Source organism: Branchiostoma belcheri, unplaced genomic scaffold, assembly GCF_001625305.1.
Source record: "Branchiostoma belcheri isolate BF01 breed outbred unplaced genomic scaffold, Haploidv18h27 scaffold260, whole genome shotgun sequence".
Classification (NCBI taxonomy): Eukaryota; Metazoa; Chordata; class Leptocardii; order Amphioxiformes; family Branchiostomatidae; genus Branchiostoma; species Branchiostoma belcheri.
The window spans coordinates 106602-128656 of record NW_017803866.1 but is presented as its reverse complement, the minus strand read 5'-3'; the positions used below and the strand labels follow the sequence as shown (position 1 = coordinate 128656).

General features: G+C 41.9%; 2 protein-coding genes across 2 annotated transcripts in view; both read left to right on the top strand.

Moving 5' to 3' along the window:
* Window positions 1–794: 794 nt before the first annotated feature.
* Window positions 795–5399, top strand: LOC109472011 (collagen alpha-1(XIV) chain-like). The gene is made up of 3 exons (XM_019771583.1): window positions 795–843; window positions 2479–3054; window positions 5161–5399. Exons 1-3 carry the CDS (start codon window positions 795–797, stop codon window positions 5397–5399), a joined length of 864 nt encoding a protein of 287 aa, XP_019627142.1.
* A 405-nt stretch (window positions 5400–5804) lies between these two features.
* Window positions 5805–22055, top strand: part of LOC109472010 (CUB and sushi domain-containing protein 3-like) — a gene marked incomplete at its 5' end in the record, with an annotated part of 31331 nt that continues 15080 nt past the window's right edge. Inside the window, 5 exons of the mRNA XM_019771581.1 lie at window positions 5805–5913; window positions 16322–16498; window positions 19975–20151; window positions 21144–21320; window positions 22003–22011. Coding sequence (XP_019627140.1) covers window positions 5805–5913; window positions 16322–16498; window positions 19975–20151; window positions 21144–21320; window positions 22003–22011 — 649 coding nt within the window. The remainder of the gene's footprint in view (window positions 5914–16321; window positions 16499–19974; window positions 20152–21143; window positions 21321–22002; window positions 22012–22055) is intronic.

The window sequence follows — 22055 nt, the reverse complement described above, 5'->3', positions numbered from 1 at the left end:
GAGCTACATTTATTGCTGTTTGATGATAACACGCAAAGTGGCGTGTTATTAATGTCAGAGGTCAACGGCCTGCTTGCTGATGCCCCCCTCCCAGCGTATCTCCGCCGAATGCCGACGTGGTCCCGACAGAGGCGGCGAAGCTCCTCCTAGAACGGACACATTATTTGACCATTACTTCTCTTCAAGTTGCTGCCACGTAAAAGTTGGTATTGCATATAAATAAAGAGATATCACCCAGTAATCCATGACCAGGCGAAGTTACATTGAAATCACATTGCGTTCAGACGCAAATCGCGATGCTGGAAAACCGATTCGAAACCACCTCTAGAAGTGGCTTGGGATCGAGGCGCTTTCAATGTGATTTCGGAGCGTTCAGATGGAGCCACTTGAAACCGGCTTCGGGGTAAACCACATGTAAAGCGCCTTGGGTGACTTCACTTAAACACGGCCTAAGATTGTACTGACCGATTTCGGGTGAGATGGTAAGTTGTTCCAAAGAATTGAATATCGGTTAGAAAGACGACTTACAATAATTAGAATCAAACAAAACTTGAATACATTGAGAAGACAACATACCATATCGCCCACCCCGAAAATAAACACTGCTAAATATGCTAGGGACGTTAACATTTACAGTAACTGTTACATTTCTTCGACTGTACGTAGAGGGAATGATGACTTTTCATTCATGTCAATATAGGAGTAAACGATAACGGGTATATCCTTTTAGATGGCAATATCTGTCCTTTGATTTCTGAAATTTAAATTGATTGAATTGAAATTTAATCAGATAAATGTATCTGCCTTTTACAGCTGCTTCGCAGACGATCCCACCTGCATTAGGTAGGTGCCTCAATACTTCATAATTTTATAACCTTAATGTGTAGCGAAAAGGCTGATTAGAAATCATCTAAAAACTATTGATAGAACTACTAGAGTTCCACGATCTCATGCCTTCGTCAAATGATGTTAAACTTTACGACTGACAAATTATGCATGTTTCACGTTGATTATGGAAATAAGATCCTCACTTGTATTTATATCCTTTGATACCATTGATGGCTATGATAACATTTACTCATAAATTACGCAAAGAAGGTTCGATTTGAGTAAGTTATATTTAATGACGATCGCCTTCATTTAACTTTCAAATGCCAAGGTATGAAATTCTTGCCATGCAGTCACCACTACTGCATTACATCATTTTCTCATTATTTATGCATGTTTATATCATGAGATATCAAAACCGCTTGATTGTGTAGAGGGGATCCCCAAATTGTGTAAAGGGGAAATATTGACCTACATGTACGAGGGTTGTTTAAAAAGTTTTCGGCCTCAAGTGGAAGAAAGAGGTGAAGCTCCCATTCTGGGGTATAGCTGTATACTATGACGTCTTACATCACTGCACTCAGAAATGCAACTATTAATTAATTAGCACGTGGCTCCCCGTGAAAGACATGCAGGTGAGAGCAAAATCACAAAATAGCCGCAACAGAAGCTCGTGCTGTGATCAAGTATATCGATAACAAGAGTTCCACGATCTCATACCTTCGCCAAATGATGCTAACTCTTCCGGTTGACGAATTATACAATCTTAAAAATTAATTTTGCAAATAAGAACCTCATTTGCATGTATTATATCAGTTTGATTATATTCTCGACCCAATAACAGCCTTATCTTAACAAAAAAAGGCTATTGTAGCACTTCCTCATGAATTATGCAAATTATACCATTTTCTCATAATTGATGCGTGTTTATATCACTTCCTTTTAAATTATGCAAATTAGGTCATGAATAAATTATGTTTATTGATGTTTACCTTCACGTAACTTCCAAATGTGGCAAGTATGAAATTCTCATCAGTTACAATGAAATTATAACAATTTACCATTAATTATGCAAATTACGTCTTTATTTACATAATCTATATCCTCGTGTTTATCTCGTTCTCAGTTACATGTGTTTCATAGTCCTATCATCGAACGAAGCAGATTTATAGAATATCCTCATTTATTATACAAATTGGCTCCTGATTTGCATACCTGTCATCTGATTATGTCAAGCATCACTTTAGCTACCTACAAATCAATCCGTTAACCCGTTCTTGAGTTATCCTCCTTCGAAGATTTCGTGCATTGTTAGAAGGGGCTATGTTGATTTTTCAACATAGTTGATTATGCAGATTTTTCAACTTCTTGGTCTCCTTAATGGTAATCTGCCTGTTAAAATCATTAACATCTATCCAGTGAAAGAAGGAGTTAAACTGACAGTCACTTTGCATAGTCTCCCACACTATAGTGACTTCAGAGCCTCCTCGACGAAGGCGTCCTTTGCGTGTTCACGGTCTATAAGCTGCACAGTCCTAAAATCAAAAGGTAAATCAGACTTCAGAGACCTTAGACCTACATGTACATGAAATGTGTAAATTTTGTGTGATGCTGACTGTGTCCAAATCTATCGTACCTCTTTCTTTTCAGCCACCACGTGCCCTCATCCAGTAGACTTAGTCTTCCTTGTAGACAGCTCGGAGAGTTTCAGGACAAGCGGTTTCGATGATGCAAAGCTGTTTCTTCAGAATGTAGTCAACTATTTTACTCTGGGAGAAAACGACACAAGGGTCGGTGTTGTGACGTTCAGCAACGCCGACAAGCAGGTTACTTGGGTTAGGCTCAACGAAAATTACACCAGAGTTGAACTCTTGGAAGAAATTGGCAACATTCCCTACGACAGAGGCAGTACCTACACAGGACTTGGTCTCGATTACGTGCGCAACAATTCCTTCCTCGAAGTAAACGGCCGGCGGAGTAGTACTCTTGACTTTTTGGTGGTATTAACCGACGATGTACCTGAGGACGACGTCATCGTTCCCGCTCAACTGATACGCGATATGGGCATCACCGTGTTTGTTGTGGGCGTTGGCGAGGAAAGCGACATTAGTCAAGCTACTCTAGAGACTATTGCTGGAGATCCGAGCAGGGTGTTCAGACTGACGGACCATGGTGAGCTTGCGGAGAGCGTGCGAGCCAGAGCTATAGGAGGGAACATTTGCAACGGTAGGTACTATCTCTTTTCCATTTCTTTCTCTTGTACAGTTGGTTTAGAATGACTACGAAAGATGGGCAACATGGGCATCACCGTGTTTGTTGTGGGCGTTGGCGAGGAAAGCGACATTCATCAAGGTACTCTAGAAACTATTGCTGGAGATCCGAGCAGGGTTTTCCCGACTGGCGGATCATGGTGAGTTCGCACCCCACATCCATAAGGGCAAAGGTCAGTAATAGCGCAGGCACAGAGGGCCCAGTTCTTCTAGAGGTAGCAATGTAATGTAGAGTGTAAAAAGATCTTTTTCTAGGGAAATGTTGTTGTTTTGGACTTGGATGTTATAGGTAAGGGTTGTAGTATTTTCATTTTGGTGAAAAAAACAGACTTGCAGCCATTTTTGTGTTGTCTGGCTGGCTGAAGAAGATAAAGGTTTACATGCGGTCATCAGCGTCCAGAGAGGTCAGGGGTCACTTCTCAATGTTCGGGTAGAATTCTCGCATGGTTTAGGTGCGTAGGATTTTTTCATTTTTTGGGAATGGAGACTTGAGAGGTTGGGGGCCTACCCTGCCAATGCATGTTCTTCAAGGTCTCAGGTATATGAATTTTGACCACTTTGTTTTAACATAATTCCCATATATTAACATAGGAAAGCCCTATTACTGTGCTGTGTCCATAAGGGAGGCGATCTGTGACGGTGGGTACTACGCCTATACCAGTCCCTATAGATGTCCTGTACCTGTCGTTCAATACTGTCACACCCCACGATTGCCTGTGCACACTTTTGTATTTATTTATTTCTATTTATTTAATTTCATTTATCTATTTGAACTTAACCAAACAAAAACAGTAAAATGAAGTCACATGCATACACAAGTGGTCAAAGCAAACACAGTATATTGTGTTATGAACAATTTAATCTGTTCTCCAACTCAAAATTTGACTCACCAGAAATTTTCGACTGAATCACCCAGTCTTCCTCAGCTATTAGTCGAAAATTTCTGGTGAGTCAAATTTTGAGAACAGTTTCACGGCGGTCGGTTGCTAGGCTAAAAGTCGCATTACTAGGGAGGTATCGGGTTACAGAACGTGTTCGAACGTGGCCGTGCGGGAGTCCCAGGCCGGCCCGGGGGCAACGGGTAAAATTTGAAAATAAACAAAAGTAATTGGAGAGTAAAATACTCGTCAAAATAAAATGTAATAAGTGATTTTGTTTACCTCAAATGTTATTCTTGCACTGCCTTTGCTCCACTTTGTGTACATTTGCTTCCATATGAGATCAATTTCGGATTTCAATAAAGGGTTCACGAGAACCAAACAACTGATTTTAAGAGGCCCCGAAAATTAAAAATAAGGTTAGATTTTTTGATTTTTAGAAATATTACAGTAAATTTAAACTTTCTGTCTTAGGATTTTTTTATTTTTTAACTAAAACTCGACTTACGGTCAAAAGAAGAGCTAAAAACGCAGTGTTTTAACTTTAAATACCGATAATTCATAATCGCGGCCATATTTAAAAAATCCCTAAGACAGAAATCTGCGGAAATCGTTCCTCTTCCAAACAAGCCCTCAATGAGGTAATTTGAGCGATTTTTGGGAATGGTTAAAATACCATGTTTGCACGCATGCTGTGCCACTTGGATATAGGGACCTGGATTTTATAACAGCGTCAACAAGAATTCTGACCTTCAAGGTCACCCAGGATGACGGCAGTAGCTTCGTTACATGTTACATATCCACAATAAAATCACGGCATAGATGTAATGTTTTGAAAACGGTTCATAGTTGTGGAAAGGTGGATTTTTCCTGTTCCGTGGTTCCCAAGTAAAAAAGGGCTTGAAGTAGCCGGTTGTAGCGGCTTTACTGTAAATGACCGCGGGTAACCCCAGATCGAACGCCGGCTCTATTCGAATGACGTCATATCGAACAAGATTCGCGGGTTCGGGGGATTCGATCTCCATAGTAGCGGAGTGGGACTTTTAGCCCAAATCTGACCATCGTGTTTAAGCTTTTCATAATGTAATTTACCAACTCAGATGAACTTTCATACAGTATATTGTGATTTTATATTAATAAATGAGAGAGAATAATGTTCCTATCTTTCTTTCTTTCCATTGCAGCGGCTGAGTGTCCGGCGCTGACGGCACCAACTAACGGAGCTCTCAGTACCCCAGCGACCTCCTACCTGACCGTGGTCACCTTCACCTGTAACCCGGGATACGTACTGACCGGCGCTGTTAACGCGATGTGTCAAGCCAACATGACATGGAGTAACACTGTTCCAACATGTCCACGTAAGACGACTTGCAAGTTGACATATGCTAGCAATGTCTATAGCGTGCAGACATTCACCAGATAGTAATACATGTCTGTATTACTATCTGGTGAATGTCTGCACATACAGATCTGAGAAAACTGTGTGAACTTTACATGTACGTATTTAAAAGATTATAAACACTGGCATGTAAAGAAATATGTCATTTTGTACCCCTTCAGTACAAAATAGATCAACATATAATAATCATTTTGGCCAGGCAATGTCCGACTTTGACTGCCCTGATAACGGGGTGCTCAGTACCACAGTGATGACCTAAGAGACCGCGGTAACCTTCACCTGTAGCAAAAGATACTTACTGACCGGCGCTGCTGATCTTATGTTAAGGTTTAACAGAGAGTGTTTTTGCTTTACGTTGTAGCGGTCCAATGCCCGGCTCGGGCGGCCCCAGCTAACGGAGCGGTGAGTCCTACCGGAGCGGTCTCCTACCAGACCGTGGTCACCTTCACCTGTGACTCGGGCTACACACTGAACGGCGCTGCTACTCCGACGTGCCAAGCTGACGGAACGTGGAGTAGTCCTGTTCCAACATGCCAAGGTAAGGCGTCCTGCAAGTTGATATATGCTAAATTTAGTAGGTGGTCATACATGCCAAGTTAAAATAACAGGTCCGGAAGTGTCCCAACTTTTAAAGGTATCGGCATATTCAGTATCGGATGCGGGATCTAGCTTGAAAGTGGTTCTTTACAAAAATTGCACATTCGAGTGACATTCATGAGCTGTGAGGGTTGAAAAAAAATAACGAAATGCTTTCTTTCCTCATTGCAGTGACCACATTTTCCACTTTAATGGCCCGAGCTCATGGCATAGTCTAACTACAGTCATGTTTGCGTTACATTTGACGGACTTAGATAACGCAACGCTGTCGCAACGCAGCGATAACGCTGACGCAACGCAGCGGCAACGCTGTCGCAACGCGATAACGCAACTTGCGGCAATTGACCCCCGGCCGCACGAATGCGTTACAGTGTTATTTAACCTGCTACCGAGTGCGCCATCGCGCTATTGACGCAACTATAATGAGCAGGATAGGGTTTCATGTTTGTTTGTCTACTTTGTCATTTAAATTTAGAAACAATACTGGGTGTTATGGCCTCCTTTTAGCGGTCATAGTCATGCATAAGCGTTAGAATTGGATGGCAGGAATTAGTTTGAGCACGTCCTTGGTTTGAGCATGGATGTAAAAAAATGGTTTGAGGCATTTCCAATGAGGTTATTCATCAGCCTGTCTAAACATGTAACGCCCCAAAAATACGTTAGATATAGTAACAATAATTTCAACTACACTTCACCCTAACATGTCGCAAACAAAATATAGCAACTCCTCCTCCGCTAGTTTTCCACACCGCAAGGTCAGACAATATTTGGTGTTGCCCCGGCGGCCCGGAATCTTACTTGTGCAGTCAAAAGCGTAATGAGCCGGCGCATGTTGTCGATGATTTTTTTTAAACCATAGAACGCATAAAGACTTATATAACGCATAATTCAGCAGGTTGAACCAAAATTGAATTGTCAAAAGCTTAGGATATATCCCGCCAGCGAAATGGATCTTGTAAATGAGCTGTCTTGTTTACCGTCGGTAAGCTCTGGGGTACTTTGTCGAATCGCTACCAGTCTGTAGAGAGTGCGCGGAGAGAACTGTTTGTGTGTGTATTCGGCTGACGAAATGATCTTTGTTTTACATTCGTTTCTTTTCGGCTTGTCGGCAGCGAATGAGTGTGTTTGGTATGCTCACGAGATTTGCCGATCTTCACCAGCAATTTTCTAAGGGGAGGAAAGATCACGATTATGGTAATGGTAAACATCACATGATTGACTGCAGTCCCTTGCACTTGGCACAAAATCAACAACTTGTTGGAAAACAAGAAATAAAATAAAATTTTTGATCATAGTAATTTTTTGAAATTTTGAATTCGTGTATGTAACCATGTAGTTAGAAGGAACCTCTCTGGTGTAACACAGGAGATCTTTTCTCCTTAGGGTCAGACAGCTTGGCGCGACAGACCTGTCAACATTGATTGATGACGCCCGCCCGACACAACCTAGATCAAAGGCGGCGGCGGCCAGTTTGAATGTAGCAAACTCGTTTCACCAGAAATTCTCACGCTGGTGGATTCACAACATCACGCAGATAAAGAATCCAGAGCTGTATCATGAATCTGACCAGATCGTCTGTATTTCTGCTATGCATGCTGAGATTTCACGCTGTACACGCATATTCAATGCATTCCTTTCTTTTGACAAAATATGACGGCGCGGAGTTGCAGCGGCTCTGCGTACATATTTATAAGATGGCGGGTAACGTTACTTGTCATATGACTCCTTGATTGTGAGTTTCAGCGACATTTTTCTACACGTGACTTTTCTTCGTTGAATGGGCTAAGCATTTCTGGGATAAGGTCGCATAATGTGTATTGTAAACGAAACAGATAATAGGCTATTCAGCCAACAATGAACAAAAGGTGTGAAATAAACACTAATCCATTCGCCCATCCGTGCCACTACGATGTTGTTAATTAACTATTTTGCAAATGAAAGCGCCAAATTTCACGATCCAATCTCTAAATAACCCAACAGTTCAGTCAATAAACGAAATGGCGAAGCTGTATCAGTCCCGCCCCTGACAAAATACTTCTCTTTTTTGCAATATTTAAATGTTCTTTTGATGTGTTTTCAGGTTCATCCTCTAGTCTTTGATTGAGTTACGAGACTATGCTGCGTGAAACACGTGCGGACTTTGCAGCATCAACAGGATTACATTCAAGTTTTTTCTTTAGTTTTGACGTTCGGTTATTGACTAAAAAGTTCCGTTTGGTTTTGACGTTGAACTTCGTTTGTTGACTAGAAAGTTCTTTTTCTTTCGTTTTTACGTTCGGTGTTTTTCTTTCATGTTTTCCGCTTTATTTTGACGTTTGGTTGTTGACTACAGAGTTTTTTCTTTCGTGTTGACGTTACGTCGTTGACTACGTTTTTTTATCGTTTGAAGTAGATTGAAGTTCCCCAGTTTAGACGTTCGTTTGTTGACGTCTGTTGACTCAGTTTGATATGTTATTATTACGTTTTGGTCTTCTCAATTCCATTGAAGTTTTTTCTAACCACACTTTACTAACTGATTTCGTACAACTAATAACTCATATCAAGGACATTATGTCCTTGCTCATATCATTAAAGCTAATACTAATATGTATCAGTTCATGGATATTTTAGGATACGTACATAGTTAATGTGATTGACGAGTAAGTGCTATTATATTTTATCAAAGAAAACGAGGGAATTGTTGGGAAATGTTTTTAAAGATTTGCAACGGGACGATAAGATATTGAGGAATATGGTAACTGTTTACTCACCATAGACAATACCAAAAGGACGATCACTAAAGTAAACGATGGTCTAACTACATTATACCGGTAGTGTGACTTTGTCTGCTGGAAGGTTGTCCAACTTGGCAAAAGATGTCAGTTCAAGACATATGGCGCACGTTTGTTCGACGTATAATCTTGTATCACATTTTCAGCTAAGGGTGAGGTGTATGGTGTTTGATGTTCAAACAAAAATATTGACACATGAACATGTGAAGAAAACGCCGTTAAACAGTAGTTTGTTGGGAAATCAATAGTTCCGTGGTGTTTTCTAAAGCCGTCACACTTAAGATTGTTGGAAAAGCTTTCTGTAATATGTCAGAGTGTATAACATTACAGACAGCGGGTAAGTTGTAGAACGTTTGAAAATAACGTACGATCTGAAATAATGATAACGCAGATTTGATACAATGCAATGGGAGCGTCTATTGAATTGCCTTTCATCGGAAAATCGAGAGTTCCGTATCATTTTTGAAAACTGAGAACACGACAGATCCCTATAAATGCATATTGTTATACAAGAAATATAACATCCTAGTATATAGAAAGAAAAGAAAGAGTATTTTGTGGAGGAAAAAAATGACGTCTATATAAAAAGATTGGCAGCGCAGTTGAATTGACGTCCTGATAGATTTGTATTCCAAATGGTCTCGTATTGGAAAATTTATGGTTTCGTGTTGCTTACTAAAGTTCACAACATTGTAGGGGGATGTAAAACTTGTTGTACCATCAATAGATAAACAGAATTTTAGTTTTATATTTCACGCTAAGGGTGAGTTGCAAAGCGTTTAAAATTTCCGTCCAAACTGAAGCATTCGCAGCGCGGGTTTAGTAGAACACGTAAGGAAACGTTCGTCTTCAATAGACATTTCAATAGTTCCGTGTTGTTTTATTAAACCGAGACCATTTTAGGACTTTTCAAGAAGCCTTCTTTGATATGGCAATAATAGTACTCTAGTAAATCGTTTAAAACGGATGGTGTGGAGGATTTTAAAAAAGACTAGAAGTAGGAAGATTCACATGCATGCAGCGCAATGGAAAGGGCAATGGGCCGGAACACGTTCCCTGAATGAACGGTCTCATACTGGAAAGTTGATGGGTCCGTGTGTTTTCTGAAGTTAAGAATACAGCTGGCAGTAGCAAAAAACATATTCTACTATCGAAAGATAAACATGATTCTAGTACGATAAAATACGGGGGTATTGTAGAGCGTTTGAAAATATAGCCAGAAGAAAAATATTGACAGCTCTGGTTTATAGAACACGTACTGAAAATGTCGACGTCTGTTGACGTCGACATTTCTTCTTCGCAAAAGTGATGGTTCCGTGTTGATTTCTAAAGGCAGGAACAGCGGTTCCTCAGACCCTCGAAAGAAGCATTCTGTAATATGGCATGGTGTTGTCGTATATAATGATAGACAACGTGTGACTGGTAATGCGTCTGTAAATGATGTCGAACCGGAATATTGACAGTGCGGGTTTCATTCACAGCATGAAAACATCCATTGACCTGCCTTTTGTTTGAAAATTGATGGTTTCGTGTTGTTTTCTTAAGCTGAGAACACTGTGGACCCCTCAAAAACCTTGGTCTAGCATGACAAGATATATAGCATTCTAGTAAATCGTTGTTAAACGGATGGTGTGTGGAGGATTTGAAAAGAAAAGACTAGAAATAGGAAGCTTTACATGTATATCCCGCAATGCGAACGGAATGAATACGCGCGCCTAACAGTTTTGTAGGATAAATGGTCTCGCATTGGAAAGTTGATGGTTCCGTGTATTTTTCTGAAGTTAAAGACACATTGATAGAAAATTGGAATTGTTGTAGCATGAAAAGCTATACGAAATTCGTGCATAATAAAGTTGGCTGAAGTTATAGACTGTTTGGAAATAAAATCCGAACATCGGAACAAAAATATTGCCAGCGTGGGTTTCATGGAACGCGTACGAAAACGTGTTGAATAGCCTTTTTTGTAAAAATGAAAGTTCCGTGCTGTTTTCTCAAACCGACAACGCCTTAGGGCCTTACGGAGCTTTCTGTAATATGACATGGTAAGTAGGAAGTTAGTATATTATTATAGACAACGGGTGACTTGTGATGTGCTTGTAAATGATGTCCGAACTGAAATATTGACGGCTGTATCGTATGAATACGCCTATTGAACAGCCTTTTTGAAAACAAAATAGTTCCGTGTTGTTCTCCAAAACACCTTATGCCCTTGAAAAGGCTGTCTGTAGTATGGCATGGTAAGTAGCAAACAATTACTAGTTAGTATATTATAGGCAAAGGATGACTTGTAATGTGCTTGAAATTGACGACCGAACCGAAATGTTGACAGCGCTGGTTTCATACATGGCATGAGGACGCCTGTTGACCTTTTTTTGCTGAAATTTTAGTTCCGTGTTGTTTTCTAAAACCGAAAACGCCTAACGTCCGTGAAAAGTATTTCTGTAATATGCATATGCATATATAGGATTTTAGTATGTCATCATAGGTAACTGTTGACTTGTAAAACTTTGGTATATGGCGTCCGAACCGAAATATGGACAGCGCGGGTTTCATTCACAGCGCATGAAAACGTCCATTGACGTCCTGCCTTATATGAAAATTGATGGTTTCGTGTTGTTTTCCAAAACCGAGAACACCTTATGCCCCTGAAAACGCTTTCTGTAATATGGCATGGTAAGTAGCATACAAGTATATTATAGGGAAAGGATGACTTGTATATAAAGGTACTTGAAATTGACGACCGAACTGAAATACTGATGGAGCAGGTTTCATTACATGGCATGAGCACGCCTGTTGACCTTTTTTTGCAGAAATTGTAGTTCCGTGTTGTTTTCTAAAGCCGACAACGTCTTAATCCCTTGAAAAGTTTTCTGTAATATGGCATAATATGTAGGATTCAAGTATGTCATCATAGGCAACTGTTGACTTGTAAAACGTTGGTTCATGGCGTCCGAGAGAGAGAGAGACCGCTGAAAGGGAGCTGGTGTGGTGTGGTGTACATCTTAGCCGAACGGTCCCGCATGGGGAAGTTGTTGCAATTGCTTGCGAGTTTTTTTTTCAACGTTATGGACAGTTGGAAGTAGAAAAACTTGTAACGTCGCGAGTCATCGTCAGCAAGTCTCGGACCTCTGGCATGAGGATGGAACAAGGTGAAGGTTACAACACAAGATTTTCAGGATTCTAGTGTGATATTATAGGCTACGGGTGAGCTGTAGAGCCCCTGTCACACATTCACGAATTCCCGAACTCCCCGCAATCATGCTTTATATGTGTAGGTTGGCTTGGTCGGTTAGTGTTCGGTGAATTCGGCTACGAAATGTTTCAAAATGTTAAAATATATGGGGGCGGCATAACCATCTGGATAGCTGTCGTATTTAACCCTCTTTGGTCAAGAATACTGTCGTTAATTTTCAGACCGAAACCAAAACAAAGGTCCAAGCATTATGCAAATTGGCAAGGTAATTGGCACTTCAACGTGATATTGGAACTTCACACCTGAAATGAATATCGCAAAACGAAGAAGACGTGAGAAGCCCCCAAAGTTATTCCCAGTCCGGTCTGCTGGCATTTTCACATGTACTAGGCTACTAATACATGTAGTATATTTGAGGTGGAAATTCCGAAAGGTAGTAACGGATGCAGATAAGTTTAAATTAAGCAGTGAAAATAAAAGTATGGGTTACGTGTAAGGATTTTTTTGTAAAGATCACATACATGAATCACTTCTAGTACAATGTGTACCGTTTGATAGATATTTAAAAACTTTTTTTACAATCAATCAATCAATCAATCAATCAATCCTCCGCGGGCTTCAGGGTAGAAGCATGGCGGCCGTAGACAGCTGTCTCCAGAGGCTTCTATCAGCAGCGAGGACTCTCCAGGAGTCCTTGGTGACGCCCACTCTCCTCAGGAAGTCGAAGGGCAGATCCTCCCAGCGCCTTCTGGGACGACCTCTGGGGCGCTTCCACGTGGGGTCAGGTTCAGCAGTGACCAGTTTACAATCTTCTAGTTCATTTGTCCGACGTGTCCTATGTATAGCTTTTTTCGTTTCTTGTATGTATCATACTTAAGAATATCGTTAACATCGTTTCATTTTAAGCTTCAATGTTATGAAATTGTTAGTTGTGTGAAAGCCAGTTACTAGTAGTAAAGTTTCGTTAGTAAAAACTTATATGGAATAGATAATACAAAAACGTAACAAATACATAACAAATCGGTGTCAACAAACTAACGTCAAAACGAAATAAAAAATCTAGTCAACAACCGAACGTCAAACCAAACGGAAAAAAAACTTGCTAGTCAACAACCGAACGTCAACATTGAACAAATGAGAAAAAATGAAAGTAATCCTGTTAATCCTGCAAAGTCAGCAAATGTTGCGCACAGCACAGTCTCGTAACTCGATCACAAAGAGGATGAACCTGAAAAAAATGTCACGGAAATAATTAAAATATTTATACGAAATATATATTTTTTACGTCTCCAGCCGCCGCATCATGCTAAATTTCCTAATGATTTAGCCCTAGTCCTAACAAACGGATGCGGGGAACGAAATTAAGCTTAGGCACCTTTTTTCCAATTACTATGCAGCACATTGCTAGCCAAAAATTGTTACAAAGCTGTTGAAATTGATGTAACCAACGACCTTCATGGATCGGCAATATAATACACTGGACAGGGTACACACACAAAAATAGTGTAATCAAGGACATTATGTCCTTGGTGTAATAGAAATTAATTTGATGGCCATCGTAGTGTTGTTTTCAGTTACTAGTAATACAGAGGGTATTGGACGGCACATACAAAACCAAAAATCCAGACCTATCTTTGGCGCGAAAGTTTGTCCAGGCTTCCAGGGACATGGTTGAGAAACTGAGTACAACAGTACAACTACTTTAACTCACGGAGACGATCTGACTCAGGAAAAAGGGCGATGGGTATGTAATCATATCCAGTTTCAAGTAAATATGGCCGGTATGAAGCGCTGCTTTCAGAAATGGTAGAAAAAGTACCAAAGCATGCTCCAGCATGTCTACGTTCCGAAACGTCGTTTTGAAACGTACTTCAATGACCTTTGACCCATTATACCGCCGGCGGTGCGGGGCTGGCAGGCGGGCTGCGCTGATCTGCCAAGCTCCCGGCCCGGGTCGGGCTTCGACGGCCGCCCTTTGGGATTAATCCCGCTAATTAGCAAACAATGTGCCGACGTGCTTCACCGTGCATAACAATACTGCATAAATTACGGATTTTCTAAAGTGTTGCACTTTAGTAGACCATAATGGTAACAACAACAGACATCTGTGGTTAAAATTTAGAAGACTAGTTAAACGTTTTACACATGATTTTACTGGTTCACATGGAGATCTGATTTACCGAACGTCGAAAAAATCACGTGGCTCTTCTTTGCTCACCAAACAAAGAAACAAGTCAGACTATTTTCAAATAATATGCGCTTACTCGAGATTTCAATAAGATAGCATTTGAAGCGAGCTATTTTTTCTGCAAAAATTCCAGCAAAGCATTATTTACGATTGCAACAGTAAAGCGACACAAACGACTCTAGTAACTCAAGGTAATGCAAATATACAGTCAGGGATAAGATAAGATACACGTGTATCAAGCATTTATGTCCGGACATGTCGCCGGTGCGTGATTCGAGTACGGTCTGGTGGTATAGTACTGGTATAATGTGCTTGTTCCCGGTATATAAATTGTCATCTTTTTTTGCCAAAATCATTTTCCACATACGTCAGTGGCGTCAATCTTGGAAAAAATAAAAGCCCTGTCTTTTGCTGGGATCGTTTTCATATACCCTTCAGCGTGACGCTGTCGGTAAAATTTACAGCAACAAAGGACCTTGGTTAGACGTATTTTTACCGAAAAAGTGAGTGTAGCCAAGGACAATATTAGGATAAGTAAAGTGCCGGGCTAGGTTGTGCCGCCTTTGATCTGAAACTCCGACCGCCCTGTCGGCGTTTGGGTCGGAGTTCATCAATCAATTTTGACAGGCTTGCGCCGCCGCGCGCAGTGTCTATCGCGAGATTTATGTGAATTTTGACTTTAATTATCGTCATTACATGTCCATTCCTCAATACTTCTGATTTGACTCAACATTCGAAACTTTTGTTTTGATTCTGTGGATGCAATTATTCATGAGATGTTTGTTCAATACTTATATTTCGCATTCGAGTTTTGAAAACAAAATGCCTGTTGCCTTTCCTCCCCGTAAGCAAATGTGTATTCCGCTACCGAATTTTCCCGGTCGGTCCGCGTGGCTTCGCTGATCGGGGCACACGTCCTAGTGTGCTCTAAAACTTACGTTTTCAAAGTTCTCTTATCCTACCTTATCTTATCTGTAACATTAAACGTCTTGATTTTGACAAACGTCAGTAAAACCTACAAAAAAAATCAGGTATGAATATGCTTATTTCAGTACCGAAAACACGGGAATAGCTGAAAATAATTGGTTACTTCGACACGCTGTGTAGGCGGGGCACTAATCAACTCATGACGCCCCCCGTGCATATGAATGGATAACGCGACCGATCACTCGAGAAATAACGCGGGTGACGCGGAGCTACCTATGAGGCTCCGGCCATACAAACTGCGTTACCGTAACGCGGTATCATCGCGATATCGTCGCGACGTTATCGCGACGACGGCGCACCAGTATCGCGCCGCTAACGCAACCTCCGTCAAATGTAACGCAGACATGACTGTATTCATGTATGCTCTGCAAATGCAAACACCTACCTAGATGTAGTGACAAGTGACACAAGATGTTTGGCAATGTTATTGCTACATGACAGGGCCAACAGAAACTAACGTTATATGTACAATGCAACTGGTGTGAATTAAGATTTTGTCAACAAGCGTCGCTTTATAACTAAGATGTACAAGCCCTGCAGAAGGAATGCATTGTGATTTTCTTTTCTGTTTTGCCCAAATTGTTTCTTTCTGTACTTTCCATTGCAGCGGTCCAATGCCCTGCTCTGACGGCCCCAGCTAACGGATTTGTGAGTCCTACCGGAGCGGTCTCCTACCCAAACGGGGTCACCTTCACCTGTAACTCGGGATACACACTGGTCGGTGCTACAAGTTCGACGTGCCGATCTGATGGGTCTTGGAGTAATCCTGTCCATACATGCACAGGTAATGTGTACAAGCACCTTCTAGCAAAATCAAGTTTTACACACCCGCACTATATCAGTGAGAACATGATCAAAATGGCAGGGCACTTTCAACGTTTATTGTGATTTTACATCAGGCTTTACCAAGCTTCTTTTCTTCTAACTTCCTGCTTTGACAAAAATCCTTTAAAAAAAATCCGTTTGTACCTTCAATTGCAGCGATCCAATGTCTGGCAATAACGGCTCCAGCTAACGGAGCGATGACTTTTGCCGGAGCGGTCTCATACCTGTATCTGGTATAAAGGGCCGGTCCAGGTTTCTGTATAGAAATATCCTTTCCTTGATCGCCTAGATGTACATATTCTACTTAGCAGAAGTCATACCCATTATATTGTGGTTTTATTTCAAGCTTTACCAAGCTTCTTTTTTTCCTTACTTCCCTTTGCAGCGGCCCAATGTCCGGCTCGGGCGGCCCCAGCTAACGGAGCGGTGAGTCCTACCGGAGCGGTCTCCTACCCGAACGGGGTCACCTTCACCTGTAACCCGGGATACACACTGAACGGCGCTGCTACTCCGACGTGCCAAGCTGACGGAACGTGGAGTAATCCTATTCCAACATGCCAAGGTAACATCAACTGCGATTTAATATATGCTAGCACATTTAGTAGGTGGTCATACATGCCGAGTTAGAATAACAGGTCCGGAAGTGTCCCAACTTTCAGTGTCATCAGACGGAGCATATTTTGTATCGGCTGCGTGGTCTAGCTTGAAAATGGTCCTATCCCGAAAGTGTACAGGCAGAACAAAGACCTTTCCTTCCTCAGTTCAGTGACGAATTTTTCTTAGCTGTAATGACACTAGGACATGTATATTCTGTAGGTACAAACACTTCCATAGATGTAGTGACAATGTGCTACACGGTGCTGGCTGCTCCATGACCAGGCTGACAGAACTACATGTACAATCCAACTGTTCTAGCATGTACTAGTGTGACATATGGCTTGCAGATTTTGTCAACAAGTGTCGATTTGAAACTAAGATGTACATGGCCTACTCTACAGAACGAATACATTGTGATTCGATTCTCTACTTTGCCCATTTTTTTCTGTTTGTACTTCCCATTGCAGCGGTCCAATGCACTGCACTGACGGCCCCAGCTAACGGAGCGGTGAGTCCTACCGGAGCTGTCTCCTACCCGAACGGGGTCACCTTCACCTGTAACACGGGATACACACTGGCCGGTGCTACAAGTTCGACGTGTCGAGCTGATGGGTCTTGGAGTAATCCTGTCCACACATGCACAGGTAATGTGACGCATATAGTTACAAGCATGTTCTATATACTATAGCTAGTAAAATCAAGTTTCACACGTCCGCACTATATCAGTGAGGACATGAGAAGGTGGGCCACTTGCAACGTTCAAATGTTATAACCAAACAGACGTCTACTAACGGCTGCCGTTCAATATATAGTATATACATATATTTTAGTATATAGACCTGGCTGTGCGGGTTTCTGCAAAGAAATAGTTCTCACCTATATGTAGATATCCTTCTCATACACAAGATATTGTGATTCTTTTTATCAAGATTTAACAGAGAGTGTTGTTTTTGCCTTTCTATTGTAGCGGTCCAATGTCCGGCTCGGACGGCCCCAGCTAACGGAGCGGTGAGTCCTACCGGTCCGGTCTCCTACCCGAACGGGGTCACCTTCACCTGTAACTCGGGATACACACTGGACGGCGCTGCTACTCCGACATGCCAAGCTGACAGATCTTGGAGTAGTCCTGTTCCAACATGCCAAGGTAAGACCACCTGCGAGTCGATATACGCTAGCACATTTAGTAGGTGGTCGTACATGGAACATGCTAAGGCCATGTTGATTTGATTATATGAATAACATCCTCTGGGAAGTCCAAAACTGATGCAATAATAATAACTGTGAATAAAAAAAAAGGTTGGCAAAAATGCCTATATTATAAAATCTAGGTGGTCATAAATGTTGAACAAATGACACACAGACTGATATTTGATTAGCATGATGAGTAATAGACCATAATAATAATCCTTGTCCTTTAGAATGGATTTTGGCATTCTGCGACATGAGTGTCGTTTTCCAATATTTTTTTTAACTTACGGCATATATTTTCTCATATTGCAGCTACTTTGTACGATTTACAGTATGGTCGAAAACTTTTTAGAAACAGACGAGAATTCATGTGCGCGTGGATGCCATCCATATAATCAAATCAACATGGCCTAACTTAAAATAACAGGTCCGTAAGTGCCCAACTTTCTTTGGTATCCGGCTGTGCATATTTTGTATCGGCTGCGTGGTCTCGCTTAAAAGTGCCCCTATCCCCGAATTGTACAGGCAGAACAAATACAAAGACCATTCCTTCCTCAGTCCAGTGACCAACTGTTCTGCTGTAATGCCTCTATCATATGGTTGTCTCCATGTATGTTCTTTCGGTGCAAACACCTCTCTAGATAGATGTGGTGTCAACGTGATACACGGTGCTTGGCATTACCACTGCTCCATGGCCAGGCTGGTAGAACTGAATGTACCTAGAATGCAACAGTTCTGTATGATTTACTGATGTACTGGTATGATTTGATTATAAGGGCGTGGTTTGCACATTTTTGTCCACAAATATCATTTAACCATCCGTATGTTCATTCCCCGCAGAAGAAATGCAATGCGCCACTACCTGCTTTCACAAAAAAAATCCTTTTTGTACTTTCCATTGCAGCGATGTCTGGCAATAACGGCTCCAGCTATTAAACGGAGCGATGACTTCTACCGAAGCAGTCTAATACCTGTATCTGGTGTAAAGGACCGGTCCCGGTTTCTGTATAGAAATATCGTTTCCTCGTACATATCCTACTTAGCAGAAGTAATACCCAAGATATTGTGGTTTTATTTCAAGTTTTGCCAAGCTTTCTTTTTTTTCCCTTACTTCCCTTGCAGTGGCCCAATGTCCGGCTCGGGCGGCCCCGGCTAACGGAAGGGTGAGTCCTACCGGGGCGGTCTCCTACCCGAACGGGGTCACCTTCACCTGTAACTCGGGATACACACTGAACGGCGTTGCTACTCCGACGTGCCAAGCGGACACAACGTGGAGTAATCCTGTTCCAACGTGTCAAGGTAAAATCGCCAGCAAGTTGATATATGCTACCACATTTAATAGGCGGTAGGCACTACCAGTAGAACTTACTTACTAACTTGAAGTTAAAGTAACAGGTCGGGAAGCGTCCCAAGTTTCAATGGTATTAGAATTTTATTCATCGGCTGCGTGGTATTGCTTAAAAGTGACCCTATCCCCGAATTGTACAGGCAGAACAAAGACAAAAACCTTTCCTCCCTCAGTGTAGAGACCAACTGCTCTGCTCTAATGGCTCTATTACATGGTTGCCTTAATGTGTGTTCTGTAGCTGCAAACACCTCCATAGATGTGACCAGGCTGACAGAACTACATGTAGAACGCAACTGTTCTGACATGTACCGGTGTGACTAAAGGGTATAGTTTGCAATTGGTGGCAACAAATATCAATTTATGATCAGTATGTACATACCCTACCCTGCAGAAGGAATGAATGCAATGTATTGTACTATTCCCTGCTTTGTAAAAAAACAAATTTCTTTGTATTTTTCATTGCAGCCATCCAATGTTAGGAGCAGTGTTCTCTGCCGAAGCGTTTTCTAACCTGTATTTAGTACACAGGCCGTTTCAGTTTTCTGTTTCGAAATATCGATCCCTCACATACTGTAGATGTACTTGGCGTAAGTCATACCTAATGTTGTGATTTTATATCAAGCTTCGTCAACTTTGTTTTTCCTTACTTTCCATTGCTGCGGTCCAATGTCAGGTACGGACGGAGTTAACGGAGCCAGCTTATAACGGAGTGGTGACACCTGCCGGATGGGTCTTCTACCTATTACTTAGTATATATAGACCAGTCCAGGTTTCTGTATAGCGATATCAATTGCAATTTCTCTCATTGATTTACATATCGTACTTAGCAGAACTCATACACAAGATGTTGTGATTTTACATCAAGCTTCTTCAATGTTGTTTTTTTTCCTTACTTCCCATTGCAGCGGTCCAGTGTCCAGCCCGGGCGGCACCGGCTAACGGAGCGGTGAGTCCTACCGGAGCGGTCTCCTACCCGAACGGGGTCACCTTCACCTGTGACTCGGGTTACACACTGAACGGCGTTGCTACTCTTACCTGTCAAGCTGACGGAACGTGGAGTAACCCTGTTCCAACATGCCAAGGTAAGATCGCCTGCAAGTTAATGTATGGTAGCACATTAAGCAGGTGGTCGGCACCATCGTTAGTACGTGCAGATTAAAAAAAAACAGATCTGGCAGTGTTCCAACCTTCAATGGTATCAGCATATTTATCTCCATGTAAAATGGAGGTATTGTTTTGGCGTGTCTGTGTGTGTGTGTGTCTGTCTGTGTGTGTGTGTGTGTGTGTGTGTGTGTGTGTGTGTGTGTGTGTGTGTGTGTGTGTGTGTGTGTGTGTGTGTGTGTGTGTGTGTTTCCCGACATTTGCGGCCAGCATAACTTTTGAATCTTCGGATGGATTTTAATGATATTTGGTATGTAGGTAGGTGTTGTGTGTAGGATGCGTGGTCTAGATTGAAAGTGGCTCTATCCCCGAATTGCACAAGCTTTTATGATCTGCGAAGATTAAAGAAAGACCTTTCCTTTCTCACTCCAGTGACCAACCGTTCTGCTGTAATGGCTCTATGACGTGGTTGTCTCCATGTATGTTCTGTCAGTGCAAACACCTCCCTAGATGTGATGTCAACGTGCATGAAACCCAGTGCTTGGCAATACCACTGCTCCATGGCCAGACAGACAGAACTACATGTAGAACGTAACTGTTCTGACAAGTATGACTAAAGGGCACTGCATTTTTTTTTCTCAAAAATATCGATTTATGACCAGTACTATTATATACGTAACGTACTCTGCAGAAGGAATCCAATGTTCTACTTTTCCCTGCTTGGGCAAAAAAACAAACTTTTTGGAGTTTCTCTGCAATGTCCGGTACTGACAGCCCAAGCTAACGGACTAGTAACTGCTGCCGAAGTCGGTCTCCTACATGTATTATATATTGGGCCGATCCAGGTTTCTGCGATTCCTCACCTAGATGTACATATCCTACTTGGCAGAAGTCATACCCAAGTCATATACAAGATATTGTAATTGTTTTTCAAGATTTGCCAAACTTGTTTTTCCTTAACTTCCCATTACAGCGGTCCAATGTCCGGCTCGGGCTGCCCCAGCTAACGGAGCGGTGAGTCCTACTGGAGCGGTCTCCTACCCGAACGGGGTCACCTTCACCTGTAACCCGGGATACACACTGAACGGCGCTGCTACTCCGACGTGCCAAGCTGACACAACATGGAGTAATCCTGTTCCTTCATGCACACGTAAGATGACACATAGTCACATATCAACTTCGAGCAAAAGGAACTTTTAAACTATAGTGGCAAGAGCATGAGAAGTGAGGCCACGATATGAACGTTTAAACATTGGCAAACAGACGTCTAACAACGACTGTCGTTCTAGATAAATTTCGTATACAGTGCCCATATTTAGTATGAAATACAGCAGATTTATAGCATTTCCTCATTAATTATGAAAATTAGATCATGATTTGCATAATTAAAGTCCACTCGTGTGTGTCATCACTTAAGCTACCTATATACCAAAAATCACGACGACCCGTCAAATGGTTGTTTAGTTATCCTCTCTCAGAGAGTTTTCAAACAAACCATCCTGCAGTTCCTGACCAAGCTGCTAGTAGGCCCAAACTCACATGACGTCTTTCCAAGGACAAGAGCTACCTACCTTATAAAATTCATGATCACAACATGTCCAGATCGCGAGTTATCGAAACCAGAAGTTGTGCTGCACTACCAAGGGAAGGGACAAGGCCAGGGGGCCCAAAATCTAATCATTTCCAGCTTTTGCCACACCCTACCGACACACCAAGTAGGAAACTAATTCATCCATCCGTTCGTGAATTATTTTGTTGACTAACAGACCGACAAATTAAAACCTCCATGACATATCGTGGAGGTAATAATAACAGGTTATTGACAATTTTAGCGAGACCATGTCCGGCGCACCCTCCCGAGCAGGGTTAGTGGCTCGGCCCGGAA

Excerpts from the sequence above, each read along its gene's own strand:
- LOC109472011 (XM_019771583.1), top strand. The coding sequence starts at position 795 with ATGTATCTGCCTTTTACAGCTGCTTCGCAGACGATCCCACCTGCATTA. Across the intron at positions 844-2,478 it reads GACGATCCCACCTGCATTAG|CCACCACGTGCCCTCATCCA; the intron begins GTAGGTGCCTCA and ends CTTTCTTTTCAG. Across the intron at positions 3,055-5,160 it reads AGGAGGGAACATTTGCAACG|CGGCTGAGTGTCCGGCGCTG; the intron begins GTAGGTACTATC and ends TTTCCATTGCAG.